This window comes from Camellia sinensis, chromosome 13 (assembly GCF_055761805.1).
Source record: "Camellia sinensis isolate YWXY chromosome 13, ASM5576180v1, whole genome shotgun sequence".
In the NCBI taxonomy this organism is placed as follows: domain Eukaryota; kingdom Viridiplantae; phylum Streptophyta; class Magnoliopsida; order Ericales; family Theaceae; genus Camellia; species Camellia sinensis.
Window position 1 is genome coordinate 113,698,663 of NC_138973.1, and position 13,389 is coordinate 113,712,051.

At 31.8% G+C, this 13,389-nt stretch overlaps 2 protein-coding genes across 2 annotated transcripts; both read right to left on the reverse strand.

Moving 5' to 3' along the window:
• Window positions 1-817: 817 nt before the first annotated feature.
• Window positions 818-1,780, reverse strand: LOC114259838 (uncharacterized). The gene has a single exon (XM_028199870.2). It carries the CDS (start codon window positions 1,778-1,780, stop codon window positions 818-820), a length of 963 nt encoding a protein of 320 aa, XP_028055671.2.
• A 692-nt stretch (window positions 1,781-2,472) lies between these two features.
• LOC114280592 (cyclin-A1-1-like) lies at window positions 2,473-7,684 on the reverse strand. Its single transcript, XM_082903213.1, has 10 exons — window positions 7,448-7,684; window positions 7,227-7,277; window positions 6,614-6,706; window positions 6,218-6,393; window positions 6,013-6,088; window positions 5,843-5,919; window positions 5,720-5,753; window positions 4,182-4,273; window positions 3,941-4,011; window positions 2,473-2,689 (listed from the first exon to the last, which is right to left on the reverse strand). Exons 3-9 carry the CDS (start codon window positions 6,695-6,697, stop codon window positions 3,960-3,962), a joined length of 591 nt encoding a protein of 196 aa, XP_082759339.1. The 5' UTR covers window positions 6,698-6,706; window positions 7,227-7,277; window positions 7,448-7,684; the 3' UTR covers window positions 2,473-2,689; window positions 3,941-3,959.
• Between the last annotated feature and the right edge of the window lie 5,705 nt (window positions 7,685-13,389).

Consider the following 13,389-nt stretch of genomic DNA (forward strand, 5'->3'; position numbering starts at 1 on the left):
TCAATTGTAAAGTTTGTTAAGAAGAGCATTTATAAAAAAAATTAACTTGATCGGCCATTGAGAGTTATCTGATCAAATCATATTTTTCTTTAAGAAAAATAGATGTTAACTATGATCTTAAAAATAGAACAATTTTTTTTTATTTTTTATTTTTAACAAATACAACGGTTTAGCTTACTAAAACGGATCTAAAATAGGCCCATATCCATGCAAACTGGACCACTCTGTCTAAAAACTAGATTGAAGATGAGCTTGATTCATATATATATATATATATGAAAAATGTTAGGTTTCATAAAAAAAATATTAAGAAAAATTTCATGAAATTTTTAGAAATAATCTAATTTTGATAGGTAACAAAGTAAGAAAAGAGGTTTACCTTAATGTAAATATATTTTAATTTTCAAGTCTTAGTGTGCAAATAGTACAAATTTAGTTTTATCTTATAGTGCTCTATGATTAATAAGTTATAAATTGTATATAATTGCATAGAATAATTCTATATGTACCAATTAATGTATATACTAGTATACGTCATTTGTATGGTTTTAGATATTTGTAACTTGTATAATAAATGTGGTCAATAATAATATCATAATACTAATTGGTACACTAGTGTGTACACTAATTAGAACATATAGTACCACCGAATTATATAACATATAATAAAATATTATAAACTAATCTAATGGAGGATAGTCTTTATGACTATCTTCCTCAAAAGTTTTTATGAAGCGTAACATTATTCTATATGTTTACGCCATGATGTTTTTGCTTTGAAAAACAAAAAAAAAAACAAAAAAACATTTGAAAGTAATCAAGACAAGGTGAGGCCAGAAGAGAAGGCAATGCCAGCCATGTTTAAACCCTTCATATTGCAATCAGGGAGTGGGACCCAAGTCCAATGCTGTCTCTTGATATCATAGCATAGCCAAATTATGTCCCAAATGCCTTCAAAGTTGGACATCAAGACAGCCCTAACTGTTCCTTGTCTTTCCTCTATACACCCAATTATAACCCCATAAGGCTTCTTAATCTTCTCAATTAGCCCACTTGGTACCATTGATATGAATTCCCAAGACATACCATTTGAGCTCAACCCCCACAGTTCTACACTTTCTAACATCCTTCTCCTTTTACTCACATCATCAACATCATCTGATCTAAGAATCATCATATTTCCATCACCGTACACGTGTAATTGATCAAATACGTTCCCCCAACTGAATCCTACGGCCAACTGTTGCTCTTCCCCTCCCCTATGAAATCTCGGTCGTATAACCACCGGGTCGTCATCACCTTCGGATCCAAGGGCAATAAGGACACTTCCACTCCTTCCATTAATGACACTAAGGAAAATATAGTCACCCCCTCTTTCATTGACACATGGCAAATTCCAAACATTTTCCTTTGCTTCTATAGATCGCCACTTGTCAATCTCTGAGTTATACTCAAATAAAACTGGACGGTTTTCATTATATTCAGCAAATAAAAATCGGAAATGACCCGACCTAGGAGGGCCGGGTAGTAATTTCATACCAGATCGGCGCCACAAAGATGTGCCACGTGGACCTAGTGGGCTTGGAGGGATCTTTCTAACTATCTTAGCCATGGGATTAACATAAATAACTTCCTGGCTAGTGTTGGAAGCAAAGAGAAAGTAATTACCCGACGCAGTCAAAAAATAGAGATCTTCCCAGGAAGAAACCATCGGAATCAACAATTCCAAAATCGGAATTTCAAACCACCGATTAGAGCCGTCCACAAAGCCATGGAGCATAGATTTACGACGCCATCGCTTCGTGTAAATAAAAAGCCAAGTGGTTGAGCTCGATTTCACATTATATTCCCGAACGAAATCTTGGTCAAAGATAATTGAGGCAATAAACTTATTAGTGGATTTTAATCGAACAATATCGGGTAAAGCTAGATTAAGAATTTTATATTGTATGAGCACGGTCGGGAGGAGAGAAAAGCCGACGGTGTTTGTCGTCTGATTCCGGTGGCATTCCATTTAAGAGGAGAGGAGAGATGAGGACAGGGAGAAGGCAATGCCAATCACTACTAAAAAAAGTGCTTTTTGCGACCGCTACAAGCCGTCGCAAATAATAAAAAAACAGTCGCAAAAGACTTTTTGCGACGGCCCATGCGACGGCAAATGAGGGTCGCGAATGTGGGGGTGGCAAATACTTTTTGCGACCGCAAAATAACAGTCGCAAACTATTTGCGACTGCCTAACCTACTTTTTACAACAGCTATTTTGCCGTCGCAACAAAAAAAAAAAAAAAATTCAAAAACACTTTTATCGACTTCTTTTTTACCGTCGCAAATAATTATTTTTATAATAAAATCATATATACGTTTATTACAACAAAAAAATGAATTGCAAACACCTAACAATTTTTTTTAATTAAAAATAACAAAATTAACAAATTAATTTAAACTCATAATAGAAATACATTCACATATAAGTGTGCAAACAAAATATAAACTTTCATACATGCAAAAGAAATATCCATCAACCATCCTTAAAATATATTGTACTAAAAGATTCAAGTCCTCAAAAAAAAAAAAAAAAGAAAAAGAAAAAAAAAAAGAAGAAAAGAAAAGAAAAGAAAGAGCAACATAATCTCAGTTTGGCTCCCAAACATCAGCCGCTCGATTATATCAACTACTCCCTCAACAAAACCTGCAAAAACATATACACGTGACTTGAAAATTTAATGCAGTTTAACTTGAAATAATAAAAATAAAACTATTTGAAAAGAAATTGTCAAGAGAAAAAAAAAAGGTTCATTCTCTAAATTCTTTTGCTTGGAGTAAAGTACAAAAATATAGATGCCAATTCGTAATTTGCACAAATAAATAGACAAGAAAATGGTCACCCAATCCAATCAGATTAATCCTTTGATGGCAGTTCATTATTGGCACTAATGACTGACGTGTTAGTTCTAATTTTCAGCATGTGGGAGCCTTTGCTTACAATAATTATATGAAAGCCCACATCATCTAACATAACTATAATGACCAACACTAACATGCTTCTTTCTAACTCACTTCATCCGAAGCGAATGGTGACAATTTCAACCATGTGTGTGTGTTAGAGAGAATTCAATTCAATCGTTCCAACCAAAATAAAATGCTTTTTGGGTCCTCTGCAATAAGTCACTCCTTTTGTGTTTCTTTCAATCTCCCCATCCATCTTATCCTACTTGATTTTATGATGACATTAATAAATAAGGGCCACAGAATCATTGTCTGAATACTTTGTACTTTTAATCAGAATAAACAAAAAAAACAATAGAATTTTAGTAGTTACTAGTAAACATGAGATCTTTGTCAGGGACCTTTTGTCCCCCCCTACAACAAAGTGCTTTAGTCAGAAAAAAAAACCAACAAATAGACACAGTACAAAACTTCACCAAACAAAACCCCAATATCTGTTGTGGAGTTCTAGAAGATTCGCCAATAATTTATATACAGTCCAAGGTTTTTTTCAGCAAATGCAAATGTTTGGAAATTGAATTTTCAAATGAAGCAGTTTTAAACATATTTTCCAAACTCAAGTTATTTTATAGAGTCATGATCAAAACACAACTATAGTTGCTGAAAAAAACTTCTTGAAACATCCTGAGTTTGGAAAATAAGTTTAAAACTACTAGGTTCGGAAATTATGATTTAAAACCACCTGCATTTAGTAAACAAAACTCCATCAAGAAGAATGCTACAGCAGAGGGTAACTGTCACTGGAGGCATTTCTTAGTAGTGCTCATACAGCACTCCATAATAGGCTTAAACTGGTTGAACATTCCCCAATAAAAATGGATAGTTGAAGAATGTACAACCCTCAAATGCTTTACTAACCAATACATTTAAGATGCTCATTAGTAGATAGATTCTTTTTTAAACGACATTGCTATCAAATAGAGCCAAAGGGTACCTCTGAAACCGTGCCTCATTTAGTTGCCAATTATCCTGTTTTTCTTCATGATGCCAACTCTTCTACCAACCCTGGAAAAAAAGGAAGAAGAAGAAGAAGAATGGCTGCAAAGCCACAGCTACTAGAAATTCATATGAAATACATGTAAATTTAGTTGATTAATGTAACAACCCTAGGAAAGATGATTGGGTTACTCCATGAATCTCCTTAAATTCTCATGAAAATATATTAAGAACAATACTTCCTCAATATATGACAGAGAACTTCTCTATTTCCTGGTATTCCACTCTTACGTCTACAATTGATGCTGTCTTGTTTAATCTGCATCACAAACTGAAAACAAGACCCACATAAAAGACGGGAAGAGCACGTAATTATAGATGGGATCTTTATTATCTAGCTAACTTTGCAGGAGGTACAGATTCAGGTGTTGCATTTGGCTACTCAGCTCTAATTTTGGTTTCATGGGTAAATTTATGTAACCCATGCCATGTATACTGATTGGTAGTAACGAATCAAAACAAAAGAAAAAAATGATGAAACACATGGTAAGTTCTATGATGAGCACAAAATACGGTTTGGTAAGCTGCATGTGTAGGGTACATTTTCATGTACAGGTCTCTGTAGCATACTTGATCTTCCAATTGATACAAGACAATAGTTTCTAAAAATTGTTTTCATGAATGGAAAACTTGATTCATACCTGAACAAGTCGCTTTCCAGCTTCATCGCTCGGCTGCTGAAGTCTTCCACAATTTTTGAGAAATACTGCTCATCAATTCTCTCAGAAGTTTTGGGCTTCTCAGACATCCTAAACAAATTTTAATAGAGATTTGTTTGAAGAGTCAACATTCTCTGTGAAGTATAGATATAAAAATCAAAAAATAGCAGGCACCTAGATAAGAGAATTGTTTAATTGTTTTCTCTCCAGACAATTATAAGTTCTACAGAATTATTAATAGTTTATATTTCATTTTTGAAAATTTTGAAATTACGACGCAGGCTCCTGAAGGAAGACATGCTGTTTGTAAGAAATTCCCAAAGCTAAAAATTGTGACATGGGAGATTGACATGTCACTGAACAAGGATTCACATGTGATCCCAGGCATGGAGGAGTTTGAAGATTGCTACTTTAGTACAGATAACAATGTTAATCAAGCCCTTGACAAAACACCCTAGCAAGTGTTTTGTCATGTTTTGTTACGTGACAAAATAACACCTATTCCTATTAAGTCAAAATTCCCAAATCAAATCACCAATAAACAGAAGGTTCATAACACAAATTTAGAAAATACAAAACTAAGGCCTGGTTACAGTAAAAGCTGTGTTACTGAATTAAAGAACAGAGATCTTTATTTTCACAAATTAATGATAAATAGAAGTGTATTTCATGAGCCCAATGGCAAATTACTTCCAACTCTATCCAACAGAACATTTGAACAAAACCGGATGTCTAGTCGCTGAGGTCAATAAAGAACTCCTGAGGTATTGAGGAAGGGCAGTTCTTCTTTGCAACAAATTTGTACTGATGCAAAGAAGTGAGTCAGTATCAATGGGAGATTTCAATATCTCCAATTTCATATATTTCAATATTACTTAAATCTCTCTTCAATTGTGGAATGCCACCATACTTCCACTACAATTGAGACCATTAAACATATTGCTAGTATTAGTACATCATGCGACAGTTCAGGGTTCCATCGTTACCAGGTGATGGAAAACTTTAATCAACTCAAGAAGCAATGGAACCAAGAAACTTAACTAGTCCGAGATAAATACCTCATTAATTCCTTGAGCAGCACGAACAAACCACCTAAGAATTGCATGAATAGTCAAGTCAATGAATAGAGAAACACACTAAAATGCACTACTTTCAATAAAGATCAGACAGGTGGCCCTTACGTTAAAAAACATCCAGCGGTTGGGGCTGACATTTCAAACTTCAAGTAATTCAGCACGGAAGATTCCATTTGCAAAACCTGCAGCAATTAAATTGCGTAATGCAGGTTAACAACAGAAGCACTTTAAAGAAGTCTAGAATTGCAAAATCCATCTGAAGATTAGAACCAAACCTCTTTCTTGAAGTATGTGTTGTCAGCGACGTAACAAAACTCTTCCACCTGAGGTGCACAGATCTCCTCGTATTTACTGGCAGCATTATCATATTACAGGTTATAATCAGTTATCATTCTCTCCTCACTACACACACACAGAGGAAGAGACACAGAAGATGGAGAAGAACAACCGAAAACAAGAAACTAAAATGTTAAATCTTACGCAGCAATCATCATGCAGGCAACACCAAGCAACTGTAGTCGTTGCCTCTGAATTACATTGCCAGAAAGATAACGATCTATGTAATTAACAGTCAAAAACAAAGTTTCAGGTACAAGACTGTACTCTTCAGCAACCCACAATAAGATGCCATGACAACTGGTTACTAAATGGCTTATCTGAAACAACAACAAAATGAAGTACCGATTATAAGGTTAAAACAACTGTCCCCTTCACAATGACTAAACTTTCACAACCAGATAACACCAAGGGTGGTATTTATGATGCCATAAAAGAATGCCACTTTTTTATGGAATGAACTGGTTCAATAATGCACTTTCTGTTTTTTGATGAACTACAGAAATTCAACTTGGTAATGTCACCAATAGCTTGGCTTACCTCTACAAGCCAATCAATCAGTATAGCACGCATGCTGGCATTAATGTCTCCCTGAATTCTCTCCACAAGGTCTGTGCGAGGCATTTTCTTTCTCTAAAAAACAAGAAAACCAAAGAAATGAATTGAAACCAACTTTTAAAACTACAAATTCATATATTTCCCTGGTACTACAGGCAAATTTAAACTGAAACTTCCAGAAACAAAATGTTATATATAGGAATAATTGAGATCAGCTATTTCTATGCAAAACTAAAAAAACTAAAAAAATTCCCATCCAACAAATACCAAAGCAGATAATGCATGCAACTAAAATCTTTGTTTCTCAATCTCTAGGTGACGGCCTCCTTAAAATTTCACATTTTTTTGCTCTCGTTTTATAACATTTTTCACAATAAACAAACTGAGATTCAAGTCTCACTTGAGGAAAAACAAACGTTTATGATCAATTTGATCACATAAGGAGCTAAACAAGTTCTCAGATCAAGATAGAGATTGAAAATAGATAGAAACATTTCATATGAGAAAAGAATTGCAAATAATTGAAAACCTAGATTTCCTAAGTCAGATAGAGAGAAGCAGAGGCAATAGAGGAGGTTGAGGATTGCAAATTTACTTCTATTCTCACAAGACACCGATGAAATCACCTAATTTGCAATGAAATCACCTGAAATTCAACAAATTGACAAGTATATTACAAGCTTGAGAACTCAAGAAAACGAGAGAGAGAGAGAGAGAGAGAGAGAGAGAGAGAGAGACAGCGAGACAGAGAGATAGAGATTGAGAGGGAGATTGAGGGACAGAGAAAGAGAGCGAGATTGAAAGAGCGATTCATACCGATGGAGATCTTCAGACGACAATGGCGAGCGGAAGAGCGAGAGAGCAGAGCTATGCATGTCTGTAATGCGAGAGAGAGAGAGAGAGAGAGAACAATCCGTGTTTTAATTTTTCTAAAACTAGGGCAAATATAAGGAAGGAAAACGGGTAAAAGAGGAATAAATTGGTTATTTGCGACGGCTGATCAAGTGGTCGCAAATTATATAGTAGCAAAAGGTCCTTTTTCTAGTAGTGAATGGTGCTAGTATTTATTGTAATTATCTAATTTGCAACAATGCCAATGCTATTATATAGTGACAGTTGATTTGGATTATGTGAAAATTGTTTAATTAATTTATGATTAGTATAATGTTATAAAAAATTTGTTGAGTTGATGTCAGCAGGTAGAAGACAAATGTTCCGACGAGGCATCCGACGCGGATCGATCGTCATGGTTCGGAGAAATGGATGGTGGAGATGGTTGTCATGCTATTTTTTTTTTTTTTTTATTTGCAAGAAGGGTGACATATATGATTGGTACTTAGTGATTAGTGAATGGATAATAATGATTTAATACAATATATTTATTTAAGTCTATGATGTTGCATTTGAAGCTATAGTAATGATTTCAGAAACTCAAATACTCAAGTCTCGTTTGGTTTTTATTTTTAGATTTTTTTGACTTTTGTAAAAGAAAAAATATAATGATTATGGTGTGAATGTGAAATTTTATTTTATTGTCTTATATAAATTATTTTGTCTTTTTATACTTTTTTTGCCCCAAAATGTTTACCAAACGATTACTCATTGTGGTGACTATTAATATAACAGAAGTGAAGCATGTGTGCATTCTATATTTAATTAGAAAAATATTATGATACATATTATATGTATTTTATAATTAGGAAAAAAAATCATAATTTTATATTTTTTGAATTATAAGTACAAAAAAAATATCATAACTAAATACAACATGAGATATAACTAAAGAATTCATACATCATAACTAAAAAAAATGATATAATTAAAAATACATATTGTATATCCTTTAAGCAGTGTATATTTGAATTTTCCATTTAATTATCACAACATATACATATATATAATACACATTTAATTAGGGAGTGGTGAGGCATGGTCGGTTGAAAAATAAATTTCCCAAATATATTAATATCATTTAGGTAAGCATATATTTTGTGGGTTAGTGATTTTTTTTTTCCCCGTGTTTAAGATAGTAGCGGGTTAGTGATACTTGGATAGTTGTTAGTTATTGCATGTTTTCTTTCTTTTCCTTATACTTTTAGTAAATTCTCACTTTTGTCCCTATACAAATATTAATGTCCCTCATTTTTGTTACTCAATTGTTTAAATCTTTAACAGAATTTAGTCATATGATAAGAATGTGACTATGACATGATGTTAAAAAAGAAAAATCATCTACATTTTCTACCAATACCCACTTTATCCCAAAATTTATGTCAAAATAAAACTACATTAGGCTAAAAACAAAACACAAATTGTGAACAATTATGAAGATGAACTAGGATTTTGCATAAATTGGAATCATGAAACTCTATTTTTCACGATTACACAGTTTTTTTGTCTATTCATCTTTCTTTCTCTTTAATTTCTTTATCACATTTTTTTTTATTTCAAAAACTCTACTTTCTTATCTTTTCGTCCCAATTTTTACCATACAACATATATATTTTACTATATAACTCTCACATACTTATCACATAGAACAAAGTGTATTGGTGGGAAACAAGATTATTTTCCTTTCTTACCCTCATTTCGTAGACATATTTTTGTCACATGACTGGATTGTGTTAAAGATTTAAAAATAAGATAACGGAATAAAGACATTGACACTTGTGTAGAGATCAAAGTGAGATTTGAATAAAAGTGTAAGCGGTTAACTGTCACGATTTCATGTATAGAGACTAAAGTGGCATTTGACAAAAATGTAAGAAGTTGACTCTCATGATTTTATGTCTATGAGTCAAAGTGAGATTTAGTGTAAAATGGAGAGGTTGAAAATGTAATTTACCTTTTTCTTTCTTTTCTTTTCTTTTCTTTTTATTTTTTTTAAGGGGAAGGAGAAACATAAGTTGCATTGCAAAATAAGTAAGACTCAAATTTAGGTGGTGCTTGATAATTTAATTTAATATTTAAAATTGTCTATTTATTAAGCCGTTTGATAATTATAATTAATAAGGAAATGTTATGGTATACACGTTTTTAAGGGTGTGTATCATAGGCACCCTATCATAAATTGACATAATTTTATCACAAAATTTCATAACATTAATCATAAAATACATAACCCCGTCACAAAATAACGTAACAAAATGTCTAAAATTTTATGATTCATGTAACAAAAGTATTTGGCTTGGTTACTGCATTTTATGTTATGCCACTTTGTGACGAGATTACGCATTTTGTGGTTGATGTAACAAAATTTTGTGATAAAATTACGTCAATTATGATATAGTGCATATGGTACACACTCTCTCCCCCCCTCCAAAAAAAAAAGGTGTACCATAAGATTTTCCTAATTAATATTACCAAAAAATTTAAGTGATTCTTACCATGTAAACTAAAAATTTTAAAAATTTAAGTAATAAAAAATTACTCAATTTTGACTGAATTTATCAATGCTTATATATAAACATCAACATATACCGGTATAACCTCATAACCGTTGCCATCACCACCACTATAGCCACTGTTGCTGCCTCCACCATCACCATCACTAGTACCACCATCCATCACGCATCCACAACCACCACATTTATTTCCATTGTCATTGTTACCATAAACATTGCCATTATATCACTACCACCATCACATTCACCACTATCATTACCACCACCACTACAACAACTATTACAACTCTCCGGTTCGTAAAATTTGTTTTGACGGTAAGTGTTTAAGAGTATTGGGTTTGTACTTTTATGAAAAAAAATCAAAATACTCCAACTAAATCCTACATTATGTTATAATTTTAGGATAAATTACAATTACACCCACTGAGATTTATTTAAAATACGGATTGCCCTCTGTATTTTAAAAAATTACAAATACCTACTTGTAAGAATTTTTTATTTAACTAAATGAAATTTCTAATTGCTCTCATGTACAATAATAAAGTTAGCTGAACTATTAGTTGAAATATATTTTTGACATTATTAAAAATTGTTCATCGACTTGACAATTTATTGGTAAAATATGTCGTTTTTTATGGAGTTAGAAACTTCAAGGGGTGTAATGTAATTTCTAAAACTACATGGGATATATAATTCGTATTTTAAACAAACATTAGAGAGTGTATTTATAATTTGTCTTATTTTTTTACAAATTGCTATACGACTTTAGAATAAATAACTTCTCGTGTGGTTCTCTAACGACCCCTATCTTCTTTCACTATAAGTATTTTATATGAGTATTGGATTTGTAATGCTTGAAACTAAAATAATCATAAAAGAATTCTATTTATGCTTAAACAAAAATCTAATTTCTTTTTATAGTACATTTTTATAATTTTTTCTATGTTTGCTTAATGAGTTTGTTGTCTTCAGAACAAATCACTTCTATAGTCATTGTTTATCAATACTTTTTTTGAATTTGCATATGCATCGTATGTGTCCAAATATTAGTATATATAGATATGTGAGAATCAAATCAAACCCCCAATTTAATCTAGCAGTGAAGCACTGGGTTGTTGTGGGAGTTGGGACCAGACACCTCAAATGTGGAAGCAAATTTCAATACAATGGTGATATACGTCTTCAATGACAAGTCGTCTTCAGTGATAAGTTGTATTATTAACTAATAATATATTCATATCAGAGGGATGAATCCTACTCACTACCTTGCCATATAGACAAGCCTTGGACAGCACCCCCGGTTGTGACGCCTTGGCTGAGGTATATATCGATTTAATTTAATCATTCAAACCGTTGATATTATAAAATTCATCGAATATCTCTATAGAAAAAAATAAGATTAATCAGACATGTGTAACCCCACTATTGAACCATAATTGCTTTTAAAAAAATTATCAAAAATATGCAAACAATTTATTTTTTAAAAACATAAATGTGGTATTGTTATGAGTTACAAGTGTCTAATTGACTTAATTTTTTTCAGGAATGATCTACTTGAACCTTATAATACGAACGATTCGAATTATTGAAATAGAATGAAAATTATCCCTACAAACTCACAATACAGTGATATGCCTTATGAACACCGCACCCTCCTCAATTCACATATATACATAACTCTTATTAATGACTCGTTTGGAAATATATTATTTTAATAATTTTTTAACTTTTTACGGAAAGATATACAAAAAAATAAAGAAAATAATGTGACAATTTATAATAATATTTTAACTTTTTAACTAAAATATATAATTAACATAAATAGTGATTCCATATCATTGGCATTACAGTGATATTAAATTTTTTTCCCCCAAATGTGGGTTCCATTACCTTCTTTTATATGTAGCTGACAATTCACGTTACACCATCCTCTGAGAGCGCTGTCATCGGGAAAGTTAGAGCCCCACCTCGGTTCTTGACATGTGAACTCGGCTCCTTTTAATTTTGGGGAAATTACACATAAATCAAACAATCAAATACATTAATAAATTTGTACTATAAACACAAGAAAGTTGTACCATTATAAAATATAATTTTTTTACCATTACTGCACTAAAATACAAATTTCCCTTTAATTTTAACAAATATGGTGTGTTCTCTTTAGGGGTGTATAACATATATATCCTATCATAAAATGGATAATTTTATTATAAAATTTTATAACATTAATAACAAAACACATAATCTTGTTACAAATTGGCATAACAAAACATGTTGTAACCAAGCCAAAAAACTTTTGTAAAATCAACCACAAAATTTTGGACATTTTGTTATGTTAATTTGTAACAAAATTACATATTTTTTAGTTGATATTATAAAATTTTGTGGCAAAGTTATACATCTATATATATATATATATTGATAGGGTATAGGATTTCCCATAAAGTTGTCTAAAAAATTTATAGATAAATTACACCAACAATTTTTATATTTTGATTTTTATATAATTTTGATTCTTATAATTTTAATTGGTTCAATTTTCATTATGAATTTATGATTTTATCAATTTAGTGCAATTGATTACAACTGTTAGTATTTTTAATAAAAAAAAAATAGAACAAATTACAAAAATAAATAAAATAAATAAAACCTCCAAGATTTGAGCCTAATAACAAAATAAACTCTGGAATTTTTTTGTTAATTTAAACTTAAATTTTTGATTTTTTTTAATCGATATTACTTGTCTATTTTCATTAAGTAAAATCAATAAAAACATAGGTATTTTAATTGCTAAACTCATTGAGTTCAATAATTAAAATACTCTTTTTTTTGTTGATTTTATTTAACAAAAATAAACGCTTGGTTTAAATTGAAAAGAAATCAAAAAAAATAGAATTTTAATCCTTAAAATTGAAAATTCAAGTTTATTTTGTTATTGTTGGAAATTATGGTTTTCATAAGTTTATTTTGAGCCAATTTTAAGCCTAAATTTGAGTGGGGCCCACACGTCTTTTGGAGTGGGTTCAAAGAGGTGACGTGTTCCTTGCCGCATGGCAAGTCATACGGTGCAAATGGTTCGTCAAAACTATTTATGAGTAAATAGGAAGTTGACGTCGTTTTCGGGTTCGTGAAATAAGAAATTAAAGAGTCAAATATGGGTTACCTTAAAATAATTGTCCTACATTGAAACTTTAAAAGAGTTTGTATGTGTATATAAGCTCTAGGTGGACAAACTTTGGTTGGGCCCCAAGGGGTACCCCAAGTTGGTAGAAGGGAGGAGTTATGGACAAAGTGGGCTTTGGCTCAAACCACTACAAGCGCGCCGCCGTCCGTCCAGCCTGGGTCAGGTCCCCA